Genomic DNA, 19,675 nt, shown 5'->3' on the forward strand with positions numbered 1-19,675 from the left:
TTGCTCGTTAAATTTTTACCTATTCAAGAATTTTATTTTCAAGTGTTCAATCTTTTGATGAATTAAATTTTCAGTAAAGTGCTTTTAATTTTATTGTCTCTTTTATTTACCGTTTTCTGAAATTATCGTTTTATGAATTTACCATTTTCTGAACTCTCTTTATTTTACTGTCTGCTGTTACGTTTCTGAATATTTATTGTTCCATTTTTACCATCTTTTACCGTTCAGTTTTTACAGTCTTTAAAATTTACTTCAGTATTTTTAATTTTGTGTTATTTAATTTCTAGTCAAATTTATTTTTCCGCATCAACAAAAATTACAAACCCCCCTTTTGTGTTAAATCTAAGACCGAACCACAAATATTGGTCCTTGAGAGACGACCTAGGAGTCACTTCCTAGTTATACTACATTCTTTATCTGTATCAAATTTGTATGACCGCGACAGTCGTACCAACGTTCGTCCCAGGCAGAGGGCGCTCGTCCAGCCAGGCAGAAGTGGACGCTCGTCCAGCCAGGCAGAGGACGCTCGTCCAGAACGCTCGTCCAGGAAGGAGGACGCTCGGCCAGATTGAAGGACGTTCGTCCAAATGCGAGAGGCTCGCGCTCGGGCGCGAGAACACAGGGGCGCCCGGGCGCGACTTTTCGCCAGTTTTTATTTTTCCAGAGAGTCTCGCGCCCGGGTGCGAAAATGGGGCGCCCGGGCGTGACTTTCCAGTGAGTCTGGCGCCCGGGCGCGACTGACAGAGGGCGCCCGGGCGCGATTTTTCTGATGTGGCAGACCAGTCTATTTAACCCCAAAACACGAAGGGGAATGGGTCTTTGGTCATTTGGAGGCGCGATTTCACAGCTGGAGCTCATGGAGGGCGTGAGGAGCTTGTGGGAACATCTCCTCCTCTTCCTTTGGGTCTCCTTCTTCTTCCATCTTCCATGTTGTAAGCTTTAGGGTTCTCCATGGAAATGGAGAACCAAACCCATCTTGTTGGGATTAGTTGTAGCCTTTGAATTCTTGTGTAATTGTTGAATGATTTGATTATATATATGCCTTTTCTATCAATTGCTAGTATTCTTGTTTCCAATCTTAAAGCTTGCATGTAATGGGAACGTTCATGACTTGATTTTGGGGTTTTATGGATTATGGGAACGTAAGATGAAACCTTGAACTGAAATAGGAGTCCTTGTGGGTCATTGATTCTAGGAATGGAAGATGATTCACATGTTGTCTTAGATCCCAGCTCTTTAATGCGGGTTTTGCTTGTTAGATTGCCAAGGAATTGGGGTTTGATAAGGAAAACCTAGGCTCTTTCACCTAAGGAATTAGGGCTAGAGTGTTTTAGTGGATTGACTTTAGTAAATTGATAGAGAGGAGACGAAATTGGTCATACACAAGAGTGCATTGGTGAAAACTAGCCTTAGCAATGTCATTTCATATTATTTCTAGTCTTTTCCATTTCCAAGTGTCTTCAATACCAAAGTCCAACCTTGTAATTATGTATGAATTTACATTTCTGCACTTGTTCTGTATATTGATGTTATGTTATTGAGTCTATATGAGTTGTTAATCGCACAATTCTCTAGTATTACGAGTCTCTTGGGAAAACGATACCCGGTCTTACCGGTTTATTACTTGAACGATTCGGTGCACTTGCCGAAATCGAGCCCAACAAGTATTTTTTGAGCTAACAAGTTTTTAGCGTCGTTGCCAAGGATTTGGGGATTGAACCCGAGTCCTAGCAACGGCTAACAAGTTAAATTGGGCCTCATCAGACAGCACTGTTTTTGTTTTATTCTCATGCAGTGTCTGATTAAATACATTGAGAATGTTGATATATGATAAAATCTCCACATTTAAACCCTTTTCAAGAAAAATGAATCCCCTACTTTGAATTTCGTTAGTCAGTCGGGTATTTTGCTATCTTGTAGATGTTAACAACATTGGTGGAGTTGGCATGTTACGTGCAATAGAGGCAGCCTTCAAGAATTGAAATTGATGAAGGAAGACTCTTCTCTGGTAAGCATTTGAGGTTGGGGCATTTATGAAGTGTGAGAGAGGAGAGGTGAAAGAGACCCTTCTAATTCTGCTTTGTAATAAGTTTAAAACTTGAGAGAGTTACATGTCTTACATTATGGAGAATTAGTACCTCTAGAAGAGATGGACAAATTGGAATTTTGCACATCTAATTTTGAATTTTTGCTTCACCTTATTACCAAACCATCAGTTTTTCGATGTGAGCAATCTTTCCCCAATCTTCGCCTTCTGGATTCTTACAACGTAGTTCGAGTAATGGACAGTTCCAGATTTCAAGAGCAGAGATGGATTTGGGCAGACCCTCCTTTGGTAAGCATTGAAGGCTAGGGCACTTATGAAGTGTGAGAGAGGAGAGGTGGCAGAGACCATTGTAACTCAGCGTTTTGAGATTTGGACAATCATAGATTGCTAGAGAAGCAAGAAAGGGTGGCAGCAAACCTTCATCCGGAAAACAATCCTCATCCACCTTTTCAATATACAACCTTTCAAGACATATGTTCGCATCCAAGGTCTCTCTTAGGGATGTGATAAGTTTCAAACTTGAAAGAGACACATGTTTTATGTTTGATGGCAAACCTCCCCTTGGGAACATCTCTACTTGTGGACAGTCAATTATCTGCAGCGCAGTAAGAGACGGAAGTAGGATTTTCATGCGTTTTGGCAACAACTTCAAAATCTCCGCTCCTCGAATTACAATCATTTGTAGCGACGTTGCAGACAATCCTTCACTGGGAAATGATTCAAATTGAGGGCAATCCTGAATTGTTAGTCCCTTGAGATGATTATGAGCGTGCTCATGTGAAAGTCTTTTTAGGTTTTGACACCTTCTCAATTGAAGAAAATGGAGCTTCGGGAAGAAATCAAGTTGAAAGATTGTAAGAGAGTCGCAGCCATCATCAATTGTCATTCGTTCAAGGCAATTGTAATGGGTAACGGGGATATTCACAAGTGGGCATGAACGAATACTCAAGATTTGAAGTGACTTTGTGTCCATGGTGTTTACGCTAATTATGAGCTTATCACAAGAATCAATAAATAGATTCTTTAAATGAAGAAGTTTCTCTGGCATACCTTTCAGCTTAGGACATTGATTGATAGAAAGTTGTTGAAGACGTTGAAAAGAAGTAGTTTTACATTCCCATTCTTCCCATTCCTTCATCTGGTAGAATTCCAATCTTTCCAAGGACGTGAACGAAGAAGAGTTGCTCCCAAAAAATTCATCACCAATGCTCACTATTCCATCAAGCCCTCTAATCAGGAGGGACTTCAGAGAAGACAATAGTCCAAGGGGAGGCAAGCATAGGCAATATTTACAGTTCTCCAATTGTAAGAACACCAAATTTGATAACGAATTATCGAATACCCAACTTGGAAATTGTGTACCATAATAGCTCCTAATTGACAAATGCTCCAAGTGATTGGAAGGATGTAAATTCTCGAGAACTTCTTTTTCTTTCCTTGGATCATCGGGGATGCGATTCGAATTCCATTTTAACTCAAGTTCCACAAGCTGTTGATTTTTCAAATTTGCTTCTAATGCATCCAAAGGATTCACAATATTCTGCACCTCATTGATTGATAGCCTTCCATGAAGATTGAGTCCTCCTAGCTCCCTAATACTGACCTCACCATTTCTCTCAACACAAAATGTACTCAGTACATGAAGATTTTTCAATTCTCCAAAATGCATTGGCATCTTTGTCACGTTTGTTCTTTTAAATTCCAGGCAACACAATTTGGTGAGTTTATGCAAATTTGAGGGTAATTCCTCCATATATACACAATAGTTCAACTTCAGTATTAGCAAGTTATAGAGCAAACATATTGAATCGGGTAGCTTTTGTATATGAGTATAAGAAAGGTCTATCGAATGGAGATGTTTAAGATTACAAATAGTATTAGGGACCTCTGTAAGCTCAGAACATCCATTGAAAGATAAGACGCGTAAAAACTTGAACTTGGAGAACAATTCATGTATCAAAATCTTGAACTGATTAGGGATACCACTAAAGGAACTATTACTTGTAATTGGAAGAAATGAACGCAGTCTTTTAGCATTAGTTAAATTCCCTAAACCATCAAAATATTCTAGGTCATGGAATGAACATGAAAAATGACGGGTTGTCTTGGGTATATAGTTTCCTTTATCAAATTTCAACCTGAAACAAAAGTCTCCACAAACATATTTTGCCAAATCATTCAAAAGGTCATGCATGACAAATTGCATTTTAATGCTTGATTGAAGAAAAAAAGACCTCGTTAATAGATCATCGAAATATTGTTCACCAATCTCTTCTACATTCTCGATATGTTGAGAGTGACGGAGAAAACCTTCAGCCATCCATAACAAAATTAACTCTTTCTTGTTAAAAACATAACCTTTCGGAAATAATGCACAATAAGCAAAACACCTCTTGAGATGAGAAGGAAGGTGCTGATAACTCAATAGCAGAGCAGGGATAATTTCAAGTTCTTTAGGTAAGTTCCATATGTCACTTTCCAATACGCTTTTCCAATACGAAATGGATGATTTTGTGCGGAGAAGACATCCAATTGTTTTCAAAGCTAAGGGTAATCCTTTGCACTTCTCAACTATGCTTCTACCAATCTTCTTTTTCTCATCATTCAATTCAAGATCATCTTCTTTTAGTGCTTGTTTTTCAAAAACCTTCCAGCATTCATCCTCTTCTAATTGCTTTAGGTGATGCACTTTAGACCTCATGTTAGAAGCAACTTTCTCAGCACGTGTTGTGACAAGAATTCTACTTCCTGGAGCCCCATAGCTAAGAGGAGTTTGCACAGCTTCCCATTCTTCTCGTCTTTCATTCCAAACATCATCCAAAACAAGAAGAAATTTCTTTCCTGACAAATTTTCTTTCAGATTTTTGTGAACCATGTTTAGGTTCCCACTATCATCTTTTTTACCAGTGATTGACTCAAGAATTGTTTTTGTCACTGTCAAAACATCAAAATGATCTGAAACACAGACCCAGGCTTTGATATCAAATTTTGCATCGTCGATCTTGGGGTCATTGTACACATGCTGGGCGAGTGTGGTCTTACCCAATCCACCCATGCCCACAATGGAAAGTATGGATGGATGGTTATGATTGTCAGTTTTCGAAGTGAGCCAATTAAAGATAATTTGTTTGTCGGCATCTCTGCCATAAATAACACTTTCAACCACCAAAGAAGATGATGGCAATTTCTGTGGCACTTCAGAATAACTATACCGTTGCAGGCCAAGAGCATCCTTTTTCTTTGCAAGATATTCTAATTTTGTTATGACATCTTCCATCCCGGAGTTAATTTTCTTGTTAAATGAACGGAAAGTGGAATTGAAGAAGTTTGATACCTTGTAAGTGATGGATTGAGATTGAGATTCAGCTTCCACTTCACATCTGGTGAGTTCATAGTTTATTTCATCCAAGAGATCCTCTGCATCAAACACGGCCTCTTTGACAGCAAAAAACCATGCTTTCACGTGTGGATCTCTGAACTGCTTCTGCTCTGCATCATCAGCGAGAGAATTGATTGAGTGAAGCATGATGTTCAAATTTGCGAGCAGCTTCTCATCAAATTTTCTTCGACGAAAGAAGTCTACAAATTGAGGTGAAGCCAGCTTGTCGAACGCAGCCTGGAGAAAAGCGGAAAGAAGAGCACCACCAACAAGTTCTGCTGCCATGCTAGGAGTTGAAATGGAGTAAAACGAATTGTGTAATTCAGTGAGGTAGTTGGCTATTTTACAAAGAAGATTTGACTTTAATTTTTTTGATCGCAAATTTTATCAGCCTCCAGAATGAATGGTCCAAACAGTGGATGAGTTTGATTGAGCAATATAATATGTGAGCAGTTTGATATTCATTCAACGGTGGTGATGAATTAACGTGTGGAATTTGGAATCATGAGTGAGGAATCTGTATGGAGAGAATTGAAGCAATATTTGTTGTCTTTTTTATTTCCAAATTTTTTTATTATATTTATTTAAATTTTATTATTTCCAAAAAATAATTTAAGGATTATTATATCTTTATATTGTCATTATTATCTTTATCCATCAATATATCATTCAAACTTATGTATTTTCTTATATGATCATTTTTTGACAAGGACAATATATATTATAAAGGAAATCAATTAAATGTAAATTAAAGTTGAAAACTGTTTAAAATTATGTAATAATATTAGCAATGAGCATGAAATTTATATCCAAAAGGTTTGTTTTTTCCGGTTACCTGAATAATGGACTCTAATACCAGATGTTGTATAAGTTTAATATACACACATCATATATACCAAATGTTGTGTTTGCTTCTTTTATGATTGACTAGGTTCTTTGCTAACTCAATGGCCTATCTATTGTCTACTCGGATCACCATCTCCTCTTCTTGTCTTATCTCTAGTTTGTTCAGTAGATTTCTAAGCCAAATTGCCTGTCACATACTCCAAATGCTGTAAGATACTCGGTCATCCACATCTCCGTACTTGTAATAAAAGAACATGGTGATGGAGAAAAGATCGAAGTACATATATACTAAAAGCTTCTTATATGATTCATGTAATGTATAGACATAATTTCAAAAGTTTTGTAGAGTGACCAAGTCTAGTAGTATGAGTTAATTATATCGTTATAGATCATGAGTTAATCATATAAAAATCTTTAATCCTCTGTGTCTTGTTCGGACAGAACTTTTTAAAAGCCAATTTATATTTTGAAGAAACAACTAATGATCTGTATAATCAGTTGCAACAACTCGTTGAAGATGACATGTGCAAAGGAGTTAAAAGATAAATGAATAAAAATTTCAAAGTAAAAAGATAAACAACTTTAAGTTTATAAATTTAGTAAAAAAAAAAATTCTTGACTCAAAATAAATATTTTCTATATATGAATTTATAAATAAAAGACCAACCATGCAATTTCTTCCAACAACCGCTCTTTCATCTTATCATTCCATAAATAATAATTTGTACCATTTAAAAAATCCATCTTTTATTTTTCTTCATCGTTCAAACATATAAACAAAATTCCAAATTAAGTGATTGATGCCACTCTAAAAGAAAAAACATCAAAACAAAGAAGAGTTTGTCGAAGCCATGCAATTAGAGTGTGAGAATTAACACCGGTTAGCAGGTGAACATCTAATTTTGAACTTCTGCTTCATCTTATTATCCAACACTCAGATTTTCAACGTGAGCAATCTTTCTCTATTCTTTGCCTTCTGACTTCTGACAACGCTGCTCGAGCAATGGACAGTCCCAAATTTCAAGAGAAGAGATGGATTTGGGCAGACCCTCCTCAGGTAAGAATTGGAGGTTACCGCAATCAAAAAGTGTGAGAGAGGAGAGGTTATAGAGAAAATTGTAGTCTAGCTTTTTGAGATTTCGGCAATGATTGATACTTAAAGAAGTAAGAGATGGTGGCAGCAAAACTTCACCGGGAAAAGACTCAACCTCCAAATTTTCAATAGTCAAGCTTTGAAGACATGTGTTGACATCCAAGGTCTCTCGCAGGGAGGCGATAAGTTTTAAACTTGAAAGGCACATGTATTTTACCTTTGATGGCAAACCTCCATCTGGGAACTTCTCCACTTTTGGACAATTAACTATATGAAGTTCAGTAAGAGATGGAAATGCTGCAGATAATCCTTCACCGGGAAATGATTCAAATTGAGGACATTCACGGATTCTCATTTTCTTGAGATGATTATGAGCGTGCTTTTGTGAAATTCTTTGTAGGTTTTGGCATCCTTTCAGAAAAAGATAACGGAGCATTGGAAAGAAATTTAGCTGAAAGATTGTAAGAGAGTTGCAACTATTATCAATTGTTATTTGTTCAATGAAATCATAACGAGTCATGGGAATATTCACAAGTGGGCATGAACGAGTTCTCAAGACTTCAAGCGCTGATGTGTCTTCGCTGTGTTCGCTAATGATGAGGTTATCACATGACTCAATATCTAGTTCCTTTAAATGAAGAAGTTGCTTTGACAGACCTTTCAACTTGGGACATTCATAGATAAAAAGACCTCGAAGACGTGGAAAAGAAGTAGTTTTACATTCCCATTCTTCCCATTCCTTCATGCTGTAGAATTCCAATCTTTCCAAGGATTTGAATGAAGAAGAGTTGCTCCCATAAAATTCAGTACCAATGCTCACTATTCCATCAAATCCTATAATCCTAAGGGTCTTCAGAGATGACAATAGTCCAAGGGGAGGCAAACATAGGCAATATTTACAATCCTCTAACTCTAAGGATACCAAATTTGATAACGAATTATCGAATACCCAACTTGGAAATTGTGTACCACAATAGCTCCTGATTGAAAGATGCTCCAACTGATTAGAAGGTTGTAGATTCTCAAGCACTTTCTTCTCTTTCCTTGGATCATCGGGGATTTGATTCCGATACCATATTAAATTTAGCTCCACAAGGGTTTTATTTTTCAAATTTGCTTCTAATGCATCCAAAGGATTCACAATATTTTGCAGCTCATTAATTGATAGCTTTCCATGAAGAGTGAGTCCTCCTAGTTGCTTAATACTGATGACCTCATTATTTTCATTAACACAAAACATATTCAATACATGAAGATTCTTCAACTCTCCAAAATGCATTGGCATCTTTGTCACTTGTGTACGTTCAAATTCCAGACAACGCAATTTGGTGAGTTTATGCAAACTTGAAGGCAATTCCTTAAAATAAAAACAACCATTCAACCTCAATATCAGCAAGTTATAGAGAAAACCTATTGAGTCAGGTAGTTTTTGTATATTAGTATGAGAAAGGTCCAATGAATGGAGATGTTTAAGATCACCAACAGAATCAGGGACCTCTTTGAGTCCATAAATTCCAGTCAAAGATAAGACTCGTAAGAACTTGAACTTGGAGAACAATTCACGTATCAAAATCTCGATTTGACAAGGAAAAGCACTATACACAATGTTATTTGTAATCTGAACAAATGAACGCAGTCTTTTAGCATCAGTTAAACTCCCAAAACCATCAAAATATCTTACGTCACGGAATGCAAATGAAAAATGACGGGTTGTTTTGGGTATACAATTTCCTTTATCAAATTTCAACCTGAAACAGAAGTCTGCACAAACATATTTTCCCAAATCATTCAGAAGGTCATGCATGACGAACCGCATTTCGGAGCTTGATTGAAGAAAGAAAGACCTCATTAATAAATCATCGAAATACTGTTCACCAACTTCTTGTACATTCTTGTTCGATTGAGAATGATGGAGAAAACCTTCAGCCATCCACAACAAAATTAATTCCGTCTTGTCAAATTCATAATCTTTTGGAAATAACGCACAATAAGCAAAGCACCTCTTGAGGTGAGAAGGAAGGTGCTGATAACTCAATAACAGAGCAGGCATAATTTCAACCTCTTTCCGTAACTCCCATATGTGGCTTTCCAATACGCTTTTCCAATCTAAAATGGATGACTTTGTGCGGAGAACACTTCCAATTGTTTTCAAAGCAAGAGGTAATCCTTTGCACTTCTCAACTATCCTTCTACCAATTTCCTTTTTCTCATCATTCCATTCAAGATCATCATCTTTTAGGGCTTGTTCTTCAAAAACTTTCCAGCCTTCATCTTCTTCTAATTGCTTTAGGCGATGCACTCTAGATCTCATGTTAGAAGCAACTTTCTCAACACGTGTTGTGACAAGAATTCTACTTCCTGGAGCCCCATAGCTGAGAGGAGTTCGTACAACTTCCCATTCCTCTCGCCTTTCACTCCAAACATCATCTAAAATAAGAAGAAATTTCTTTCCGGATACTTTTTCTTTCAATCTTCCATGAACCATTTCTAGGTCTCCGCTATCATCTTTAGATTTTGTAATTGCCTCAAGAATTGTTTTTGTCACTGTCAAAATATCAAAATGATCGGAAACACACACCCAAGCTCTTATATCAAATTTAGTCTCCATTTTTGGGTCATTGTATACATGCTGGGCGAGTGTGGTCTTACCCAACCCACCCATGCCCACTATGGAAAGTATCGATAGATGGTTATGATTGTCGTTCTCAGATGTGAGCCAATTAAACATCATTTCTTTGTCGGCATCTCTGCCATAAATAACAGTTTGAACAACCAAAGAAGATGATGGCAATTTCTGTGACACTTTACTGCCTGATCTATCACCAGTATAAGTACCCTCTTTCAAACCAAGAGCACCCTTTTGCTTTGCAAGATATTCTAGTTTTTCTAGGAGTTCTTTCATCTCTGATTCAATTTTCTTGTTAAACGAATTGAAAGTAGAATTGAAGAAATTTGATACCTTGTAAGTAAAGGTTTGAGGTTCGGATTCAGCTTCCACTTGGGATCTGGTGAGTTCATAATCTATTTCAGCCAAGAGATCCTCTGCATCAAAGACGGCCTCTTTGACAGAAAAAAGCCATTCTTTAACGTGTGGATCTGTGAACTGCTTCAGTTCTGCATCATGAGCGAGAGTATTGATGGAGTGCAGCATGATGTTCAAGTTGCCAGGAAGCTTCTCATCAAGTTTTCTTCCACGAAAGAAGTCAACGAATTGAGGAGAAGCCAGCCTGTCGAATGCAACCTTAAGAAAAGCGGAAAGAAGAGCACCACCAACAAGTTCTGCTGCCATGGTAGGAGTTGGATTGGAGTAGATGCTGAATGGAAGTGTGTAATGTGAAATCGAAGTTTAATACTATAATTCAGTGCACGAAAGGATTCTACACCGATGAAATGGTTATTTTGCGACGAAGACTTGACTTTAAGGATAGTGGAACATCATTTTCTTTGATCGCAAATTCTCGTTAGATTAGGAATGGACGGTTCAAACATTTGATAAGACTATGAATAGTGGGGTTATGTTTTATGTTGATTACCGTGTTCGTGGTTTTTATTTTTGTGATGCTTTATAAGACTATGAATAGGGGGAGGGGAGGGGAGCTCCAGGAGTTTTTCTTCTGTTCGAAATTATGTAGTCAAATCTTGGGTTTTGAAAGTTTCTTGTAGAGTAAAAATGACGTTGGGGTCTGTGCATGGGTATAAGTTTTCGGGCACAGGAATGGATGAAGGTTGTGGTATTTTTTTTTTTGTTTGCACATGTGCATCCATAAGCTATTAACCATATTTTATTTTTGTCTTGTGGTCTTGCCATGTTTCTTTTACATGGGTTGTAGTGTTTTTTATTTATCATGCCATGCAATTCTTTTTTAGTGGGATTAATATGTTGTTTTGATTGGGTGTCTTTGAATGAATGTCAAACGGTTTGAGGTATTTTTTTCATGATGTGTTATGGTATTTTTCAAACGGGTAGTTTGATGGGTGAGGTGTTGTGATCGATTCCCGTGATGATTATGTGGCGAATCATCATATTGTGTTAGTTGTGTGTGATTGTTGGGTAGTTTGATGGGTGAGGTGTTGTGATCGATTCCTGTGATGATTACATGGCAAATCATCATGTTGTGTTAGTTGTGTTGTGATTGTTGGGTCTATATTTCTTATGTACTCATTGATGGTTGGCTCGAGAAAGTTCTATTTTTGTGAGTAGACTGTGTTTTGATGAATAGGAAGACCATTTTTTGGTGAACAAGAAAAGTTATTTTTCGGTGAACAAATCCTGTTTTGGTGAACAGGTCAAGCCTCTAGAGCACGGAAGATGACATCTAGTTGGATGGATGGATGATTGGCATTGTTTGTTTGAGTAGAAGGATGAGTTTGAGAGGATTAGGAATGGACGGTTCAAACATTTGTTAATTAAGTTTTATTCATCATTATAAAATGTGAGCAATTCGATATTCATTCAACGTTTGTGATGAATGAAAGTATGAAATCCTGATGGAAAGAGGGTTATGGGACCCAGTGAAGCAATATTTAAGCTAGTTTAGCACATGTGTAATTTTATTTAGCCAAGATTTGTTTATTAATCTTTATTTGTGTCTTTGTCTATCGTTATTTTCAATTTGGTTTAATAGTAATTTTTATCTCTTTATTTATATTTCTTTTTCAATTTAATATTATTATTTTGATAGCTTTAATGTTTGTTTCACTTTTATTTAAAAATAGTCAGGTAACCATTTGTTGTATTATCTAATTGACTGACTCCAGAGTAGGACCTAATTCCCGATTTTGATATTAAATTAGATTATGATTGATATGCGATTTTGGAAGAATATTGTAGTGGTCGATAGCTGCCATTTAAGCGGTATTGATGGTTTGCATGAGATTTTGAACATCTTTATTTCAGTCTTGAGAAACGGGTCATGCGCGTTATTTATAAAGATTGATGAGATACAGAAGTAGTAGAAGATGATCTTCTAGGAAATCTCGTAATGAAATTAAACACATTGAATAGAGGACCGGTAGAGTTAGACCGGTGGAGTTAGAGTGGGAGTGAGTACTTGGCCTGCAGTATCATGTCTTATTGTATATTATTCTAAATTATGCACTAGAGATCATTGGGGAGATAGGATGTTTGAGTATTTGAATTCTACTACAATGGTACATGTAACATTTTTCATTGTCTTTCATAGTTAAATCTTAGAATTGCTACTTTTTAATTTATACTTAAATTATCTTGTTACATATAGAGACAGTCATTATGAACCAAGACCGGGCTTCCATATATGGATTTATCGAATCTCAGACAATTCAATATTTTGGCTTGAGCACAATCAAACTTATTTGCAAACAAGGATATCTGAGTCAAATGATCCTTTCATCGAAGGGATAAGGATGACTTACACTACAAGAACTATCTGTGTTCACTTTAATCCAATCTATATCCAGTAATTGCCAAATAACTTGTATAGTAGTTGTACCTTTCTCGGGGCTAGTATTGATGTCAAAAAATTTCAAAACCAAAAATCCTTTATATGTTGAACAATGCTATATAGTTATATTTTGAACAGTTCTTAGTTGTGAAACATTATTCTGAAATATGCCATAGTTCTTCAATCTCCAAATCATCCAAGCAGTGTAAATCACCGCTGCTAATCACACAAGTTTTATTAGAGCACTACTGCGGGAGACTTGATAAAATCAACAAGCTGAGTTGAGTTCAAACAATGCGTAAAAGAAAAAATCCCCTGCAGCCAAGACCAAAGATAAACAACAGTAGTACACTAAAAAAATAGATGGTGAATTGATTCTTCATTTTTTTACATGGAGAACACAGCAAGGAACACAAAACAGCCCCTCTTTAAGAAGTTGACGGCAATTTCTGTTATACCTTAATACTTGATCCAACACCAGAATAAGTACATTCTTTGAAACCAAATGCACCATTTTGCCTTGCTAGATAGTCTAGTTTTTCTAGGACTTCTTTCATCCCCGAGTCAGTTTTCTTGTTAAATGAACTGGAAGTAGAATTGAAGAAATCTGATACCTTATAAACGAAAATTTGAGGTTCAGATTCGACTTCCACTTTGCATCTTGTGAGTTGATAGTCTATTTCATCCAAGAAATCCTCTACATCAAACATGACCTCTTTGACAGCATAAAGCCTTGTTTTCAAGCGTGGATCTCTGAACTGTTTCTGTTTCGCATCATCAGCTAGAGCATTGATGTGCAGTGTGACGTGCAGCATAAAACCTGTTTCTTAATATCTAGTGTTTGAAATTCATTAAAGAAGCTATTCATAAAATTGATGTTTCTTAGCACATTCATTGTCCCCTTTTGGTACACAGATATACAATTAAAAGAACCCATTTGTGAAAAGGTTTTCCACAATCCTGCAAACCAAATCTATTTCTTCCAAGGACCCTTTCTAAAGGATGACGATCCAGCCATTACTCCAAACTACAGAGCAATCTTTCCCCAGTCGATGCTACATGGCATAACGTTTGCACTTCAATGCCTTCACGATTTTCATAATGTCCTAAATAAAGACATTTGCTTGAAATTCAATTTCAATGCTAAATATTGAAAATATAAATTTCACATTTAATTAGAATATTAGAAAAATAAATCATTGTGGACAGTAGGCACACCTGGTTGAAAAGCTTTTGCTGTTATTGGGCAAATGTTAACTAGAGAGTGAAATACTTACAATAGCCAAGATTGTATTTTAAAAGGTTCAAAGGTAAAGTGGAGAACAAGTACATGATGTGTGATTTCAAACCTCAAGTTCATGTTGAAGTTGGAGAAATCAACAAAATATTACTACTTTTGTTCAAAAGCAATAACAGATAACAATAGCAAAAAACAAGTTGGAGAAAAATGTTCGATTTGGAAAAACAATTATATTCTTTCATATTGACAAATGAGACCCATTAAAACTCATCTGATCATCCCCTTTAAAACTTGGTGTTTATGTAGTATCTGATAGATATCTTTTTTATAATTATTTCTGTAAAAGTCCACAACACACAAACACAACAATCTTCACTCTCTAACTTACAACAAAGACACTCTTAAAACCCATTAAACAATACAAACCCTCTATTTTCATGGGCTACACAACAACACTCTCAACTCCAGAAAACAACGGCCCCTCTCTCTATTTCTCTTCTTCACCGCGGTGGCTTTCTCTCATTTTTCTCTCTTTATTTTTCCCACACACCCACACTGATTTTTCTTTATTGCAATGGGTGTCTTGTGAGTATGGCAATCTTGACCACGCCTTCCTCTATTTTTTCCTTCTTTTCCGTGGTACTTAGCTCTTCACATGAATGTGCCTTTTATAATATAGGAAGACCAACACAAAACAAAAGCTGGTGCAGTGGGTCATTAATTTCCGGGAAACATGATCCTTAAATCAAATGATGGGGTCCATCCATTAAAGTTTATCCAACAATGTTTAGTAAATGTCGATTACTGAGTGAAATATTTGCAATAAGAAATTTGTAATTGTAAGGGTAGAGAGATATTGTGAAGAATTAGCACGTGTACAAGAGACAGACCAATGGAAATTGTGAACATCTAACTTTGAACTTGTGTCTCATTACCTAATAATCAATTTTTCAATGTGACCAATCTTTCCCCAGTCTTCACCTTCCGGATTCTGACAACGTTGTTTGAGCAATGGACAGTCCCAAATTGTAAGAGAAGAGATGGCTTTGGGCAGACCCTCGTCTGGTAAGCATTGAAGGCCAGGGCAGTGAAGAAGTGTGAGAGAAGAGAGGTCACAGAGACCCTTGTACTCCATCTTTTTAAGATTTGGGCAATCAAATATTTGTAGAGAAGTGAGAGAGTGAGGTAGCAAAACTTCATCAGGAAACGACTCAACATCCAACTTTCCAATAGACAAGCTTTCAAGACATGTGTTTGCATCCAATGACTCTCTCAAGGAGGCTATAAGTTTTAAACTTGAAAGAGACACATGTTTTACATTTGATGGCAAACCTCCTTCTGGGAACGTCTCCACTTTTGGACAATCAATTATCAACAATTCATTAAGGGATGGAAGCAGGATTTCCATTCGTTTTGGCAACAACTTTAAATTCTCCGCTCTCCGAATTTCAATTCTTTGTAACAACGGTGCAGATAACCCTTCACTGAAAAATGATTCAACTAGAGGGCACTTCTCAATTATGAAGTACTTGAGATGATTATGAGTATGCTCGTGTGAAAATCTTTGCAGGTTTCGGCATCTGGTTAGTTGAAGTGAACGGAGATTTGGAAAGAAATCTAGCGAAAAGGTTGTAAGAAAGTCACAACCGCCATCTATATCCATTTCTTCAAGGAAGTCATAATGGGTCATGGGAATATTCGTAAGAGGGCACGAACAAATCTTCAAGAGTTCAAGCGATGACGTGTCCATGTTGTTTCTGCTAACGATGAGCTTATCACAGTAACCGATAACTAGTTTCTTTAAATGAAGAAGGTGCTCTGACAGACCTTTCAGCTCGGGACAGTGATCCATAGACAGATGTTGAAGACGTGGAAAAGAAGTAGTTTTACATTTCCATTCTCTCAATTCCTTCATGTCGTACAATTCCAATCTTTCTAAGGACATGAATGAAGAAGCATTGCTCCCATAAAATTCATCACCAATGCTCACTATTCCATCAAGCCCTACGATTTCGAGGGTCTTCAAAGATGACAATAGTCCAAGGGGAGGCAAAAATATGCAATATTTACAATCCTCCAACCGTAAGAATACCAAATTTGTTAATGAATTATTGAATAACCAACTTGGGAAGTGTGTACTACCATAGTTGCTTATACCCAAACCCTCCAATTGTTTGGGAGGCTGTAGATTCTCAAGTATTTTCTTTTCTTTCTTTGGATCATTAAGGATGTGCTTTGAGTTCCATTTTAACTCTAACTCCACAAGGTGTTGATTTTTCAAATTTGCTTCTAATGCATCCAAAGGATTCGTAATATTCTGCACCTCATTAATTGATAGCCTTCCATGAAGCCTGAGTCTTCCTAGCTGCTTAGTACTAAACTCATTATTTCTGTCCACGAAAAACATATTCAGTACTTGAAGATTCTTCAATTCTCCAAAATGCATAGGCATCTTTGTCACCTTTGTATTTTTGAATTCCAGGCAACGCAATTTGGTCAGTTTATGCAAATTTGAGGGCAACTTTTCCAGCCTTAAACAATGGTTCAACTTCAGTATTAGCAAGTTATATAGTAAACATGTTGAGTCAGGTAGTTTTTGTATCGCAGTGTGTGAAAAGTCTAACGAACGGAGATGCTTAAGATCACCTATAGAATCTGGGAGTTTTGTAAGGCCCAAACAATTATAGAAAGATAAGATGCGTAAAAACTTAAACATGGAGAACAAATCATGTACCGAAATCTTGAATTGCCAAGGATAATAACCAAGGTAAGTTCTCTCAATTTCTGTAATTGGAAGAAAAGAACGTAGTCTTTTAGCATCAGTTAAACTCCCAAAACCATCAAAACATTTGACGTGATCAAATTCAAATGAAAAATGACGGGTTGATTTCGGTATGTATTTTCCTTTATCAAATTTCAACCTGAAACAGATGTCCCCACAAACATATTTTGCCAAGTCATTCAGAAGGTCATGCATTACGAAACGCTTTTCCGTGGTTGATTGTTGAAAGAAAGACCTTGACAATAGATCATTAAAGTATTGTTCACCAACTTCTTCTGGATGTCTAGTTTGAGGGCACTGTAGAAAACTTTCGGCCATCCACAACAAAATTAACTCCTCCTTCACAAACTCATAATCTTTGGGGAACAAGGCACAATAAGCAAAGCACCTTTTAAGATGAGAAGGAAGGTGGTGATAGCTCAAAAATAGTGCTGGGATAATTTCATTGTCTTCATTAGGTAAGTCCCATATGTCGCTTACCAATACGCTTTTCCAATCCGAAATTGATGACTTTGTGCGTAAAAGGCATCCAATTGTTTTCAAAGCTAAAGGTAACCCCTTGCACTTATCAACTATCCTGCTACCAATCTCCTTTAGTTCATCGTTCAATTCAAGATTATAATCTTCTGATGCGTGTTTTTCAAAAACTTTCCAGCATTCATCCTCTCGCAATTGCTTTAGGCGATGTACTTTAGACTGCATGTTAGAAGCAACTTTCTCATCACGTGTTGTGACAAGAATTTTACTTCCTGGAGCCCCATAGCTAAGAGGAGTTTGTACAGCTTCCCATTCGTCTCGTCTTTGGTTCCAAATATCATCCAAAACAAGAAGAAATTTCTTTCCTTTCAATTTTTCCTTTAGCTTTTTGTGAACCATTTCCAGGTTTCCACTTTCATCATTTTCATCAGTGATTGCCTCAAGAATGGTTTTTCCCACTGTTAAAGCATTAAAATGATCTGAAACACAGACCCATGCTTTACTATCAAATTTAGCATCGTCCACCTTGGGGTCATTGTATACATGTTGGACGAGTGTGGTCTTACCCAACCCACCCATACCCACAATAGAAAGTATTGATGGTTGGTTACAGATGTCAGTTTCCGATGTGAGCCAGTTAATGATCATTTCTTTGTCAGTATCTCTGCCATAAATAACACTTTCAGCCACCAAAGAAGTTGATGGCAATTTTTGTGAGACTGCACTACCTGATCTATCACCAGAATAAGTACCCTCTTTCAAACCAAGAGCACCCTTTTGCCTTGTAAGGTATTCTAACTTTTCTAGGACTTCTTTCAACCCTGAGTCAATTTTCCTGTTAAATGATCTGAAAGTAGCATTGAAGAAGTTTGATACCTTGTAAATGATGGTTTGAGGTTCTGATTCAGCTTCCACTTGGCATCTGGTGATTTCATAATCAATTTCATCCAAGAGATCTTCTGCATCGAAGACAGCCTCTTTGACAGAAAAAAGCCATGATTTCACGTGTGGATCTCTGAACTGCTTCTGTTCTGCATCATCGGCCAGAGCATTGAGTGAGTGGAGCATGATGTTCAAATTTCGGAGCAGCTTATCATCAAGTTTTCTTCCACGAAAGAAGTCAACGAATTGAGGAGAAGCCAGCCTGTCGAATGCAACTTGAAGAAAAGCGGAAAGAAGAGCACCACCGACAAGTTCTGCTGCCATTGTAGGAGTTGGAAAATGGTGAATGCAAGTGTGTAATTTGAAATCGAAGTTTACGACTGTATTTCAGTGAAGACGTGGGCAGTTGGATATTCATTCAACGGTTGTGATGAATGAAAGTATGAAATCCTGATACGGAAAAAGGATTGTGGGACACAGTGAAGCAATAATTGTTGAGTCTTTCTTATCATAAAAATGTTCACAGCTGTCATCCATAATGGTTGTCTGACATAACAATTCAGCAGTGACAAATAAAAAGGAGAAATAAAAGCTATTATTCCCAACGCTTTACGAGCTATCTTTCACCAAATGATCAGGATCTCATATACAATGTTCATGATACGGTATTAGTGAGTAACTATATACGACGTGTCATATATATATATATATATATACTTGTTTTAATCTACTTGTTTAGTAGATCAAGATTGAACAGCTAATTGAATGTCATCTTACTTCCTCTATGATTGTTAATTTAGATAAGTGGTATTAATGGTTTTCATGATATTTTGTTTATCTATCATAAGTTGATAAATTTTATAAGGTTTAATTTCATCTACTTTTAAAGGTTTGGTTCAAAATAGTTTTATCTTTTGAAAAAGTTCAGTAAGGTCGTATATTTTGTTTAAAAATGTTCAATTCGGTCCTTTTTGTGGACGTCGTTAAAAACATAACGGTGCCGATGCCAATGTGGTCAAATCTGAGTGAAGTGTTATGTTGGATGATTACGTGACACTGTGAAGTGAAGTGTGGTTCTTTTCTTAAAATCAAAGAAAATTCCAATCTAAAACTCTAATGTTTTAAGAACCCTAAAGTGGAAATTAGAATCAGAAACCCTAAATTGAGAAAAATCCTCAATCTTTTTGTGCATGATTACGTAGACCACTAACAAGGGAATGTCGCTGCCTGAAACAGAGCTCCACTGTGAATGTATAAGGGAGCTTCTATTAGGGAAAAGAAGAAATAGAGTGTATCGCCAGACTTGTAAGAAAACCAAAATCAAAACCACCATCACTTCGAACGCAACCAAAAATCATTATGTTTCCAATGATCACCACTGTTAGCGAGAGCTCCACGATAGAAAACATGGCAGTGCACCAGAAAAGGGATCAAGATTGGGGTTTTATGAAACCCACGATAGAGAGAGGAAAAACCCATGGATCACTGGGTTAAAAGTGTGAAAGG

The 19,675-nt window shown here is 36.8% G+C and overlaps 3 protein-coding genes across 3 annotated transcripts; all 3 read right to left on the bottom strand.

Annotated features, from left to right (window-relative positions):
* Nucleotides 1-1,568: 1,568 nt before the first annotated feature.
* On the bottom strand, nucleotides 1,569-5,895 carry LOC108345299 (putative disease resistance protein At3g14460). The gene has a single exon (XM_052866682.1). It carries the CDS (start codon nucleotides 5,709-5,711, stop codon nucleotides 2,202-2,204), a length of 3,510 nt encoding a protein of 1,169 aa, XP_052722642.1. The 5' UTR covers nucleotides 5,712-5,895; the 3' UTR covers nucleotides 1,569-2,201.
* A 1,071-nt stretch (nucleotides 5,896-6,966) lies between these two features.
* Nucleotides 6,967-11,107, bottom strand: LOC108345045 (putative disease resistance RPP13-like protein 1). Its single transcript, XM_017583603.2, has one exon. The coding sequence runs from the start codon at nucleotides 10,652-10,654 to the stop codon at nucleotides 7,235-7,237; it is 3,420 nt and encodes a 1,139-aa protein (XP_017439092.1). The 5' UTR covers nucleotides 10,655-11,107; the 3' UTR covers nucleotides 6,967-7,234.
* Nucleotides 11,108-12,838: 1,731 nt separating this feature from the next.
* Nucleotides 12,839-18,812, bottom strand: LOC108345928 (putative disease resistance RPP13-like protein 1). The gene is made up of 2 exons (XM_017584784.2): nucleotides 14,964-18,812; nucleotides 12,839-13,894 (listed from the first exon to the last, which is right to left on the bottom strand). Exons 1-2 carry the CDS (start codon nucleotides 18,491-18,493, stop codon nucleotides 13,885-13,887), a joined length of 3,540 nt encoding a protein of 1,179 aa, XP_017440273.1. The 5' UTR covers nucleotides 18,494-18,812; the 3' UTR covers nucleotides 12,839-13,884.
* Nucleotides 18,813-19,675: the final 863 nt, after the last annotated feature.

This window comes from Vigna angularis, chromosome 8 (genome assembly GCF_016808095.1).
Source record: "Vigna angularis cultivar LongXiaoDou No.4 chromosome 8, ASM1680809v1, whole genome shotgun sequence".
NCBI classification, from domain to species: Eukaryota; Viridiplantae; Streptophyta; class Magnoliopsida; order Fabales; family Fabaceae; genus Vigna; species Vigna angularis.

Bases quoted from the DNA above. Each gene is read 5' to 3' on its own strand.
- LOC108345299 (XM_052866682.1), bottom strand. From the start codon at position 5,711: ATGGCAGCAGAACTTGTTGGTGGTGCTCTTCTTTCCGCTTTTCTCCAG.
- LOC108345045 (XM_017583603.2), bottom strand. From the start codon at position 10,654: ATGGCAGCAGAACTTGTTGGTGGTGCTCTTCTTTCCGCTTTTCTTAAG.
- LOC108345928 (XM_017584784.2), bottom strand. From the start codon at position 18,493: ATGGCAGCAGAACTTGTCGGTGGTGCTCTTCTTTCCGCTTTTCTTCAA.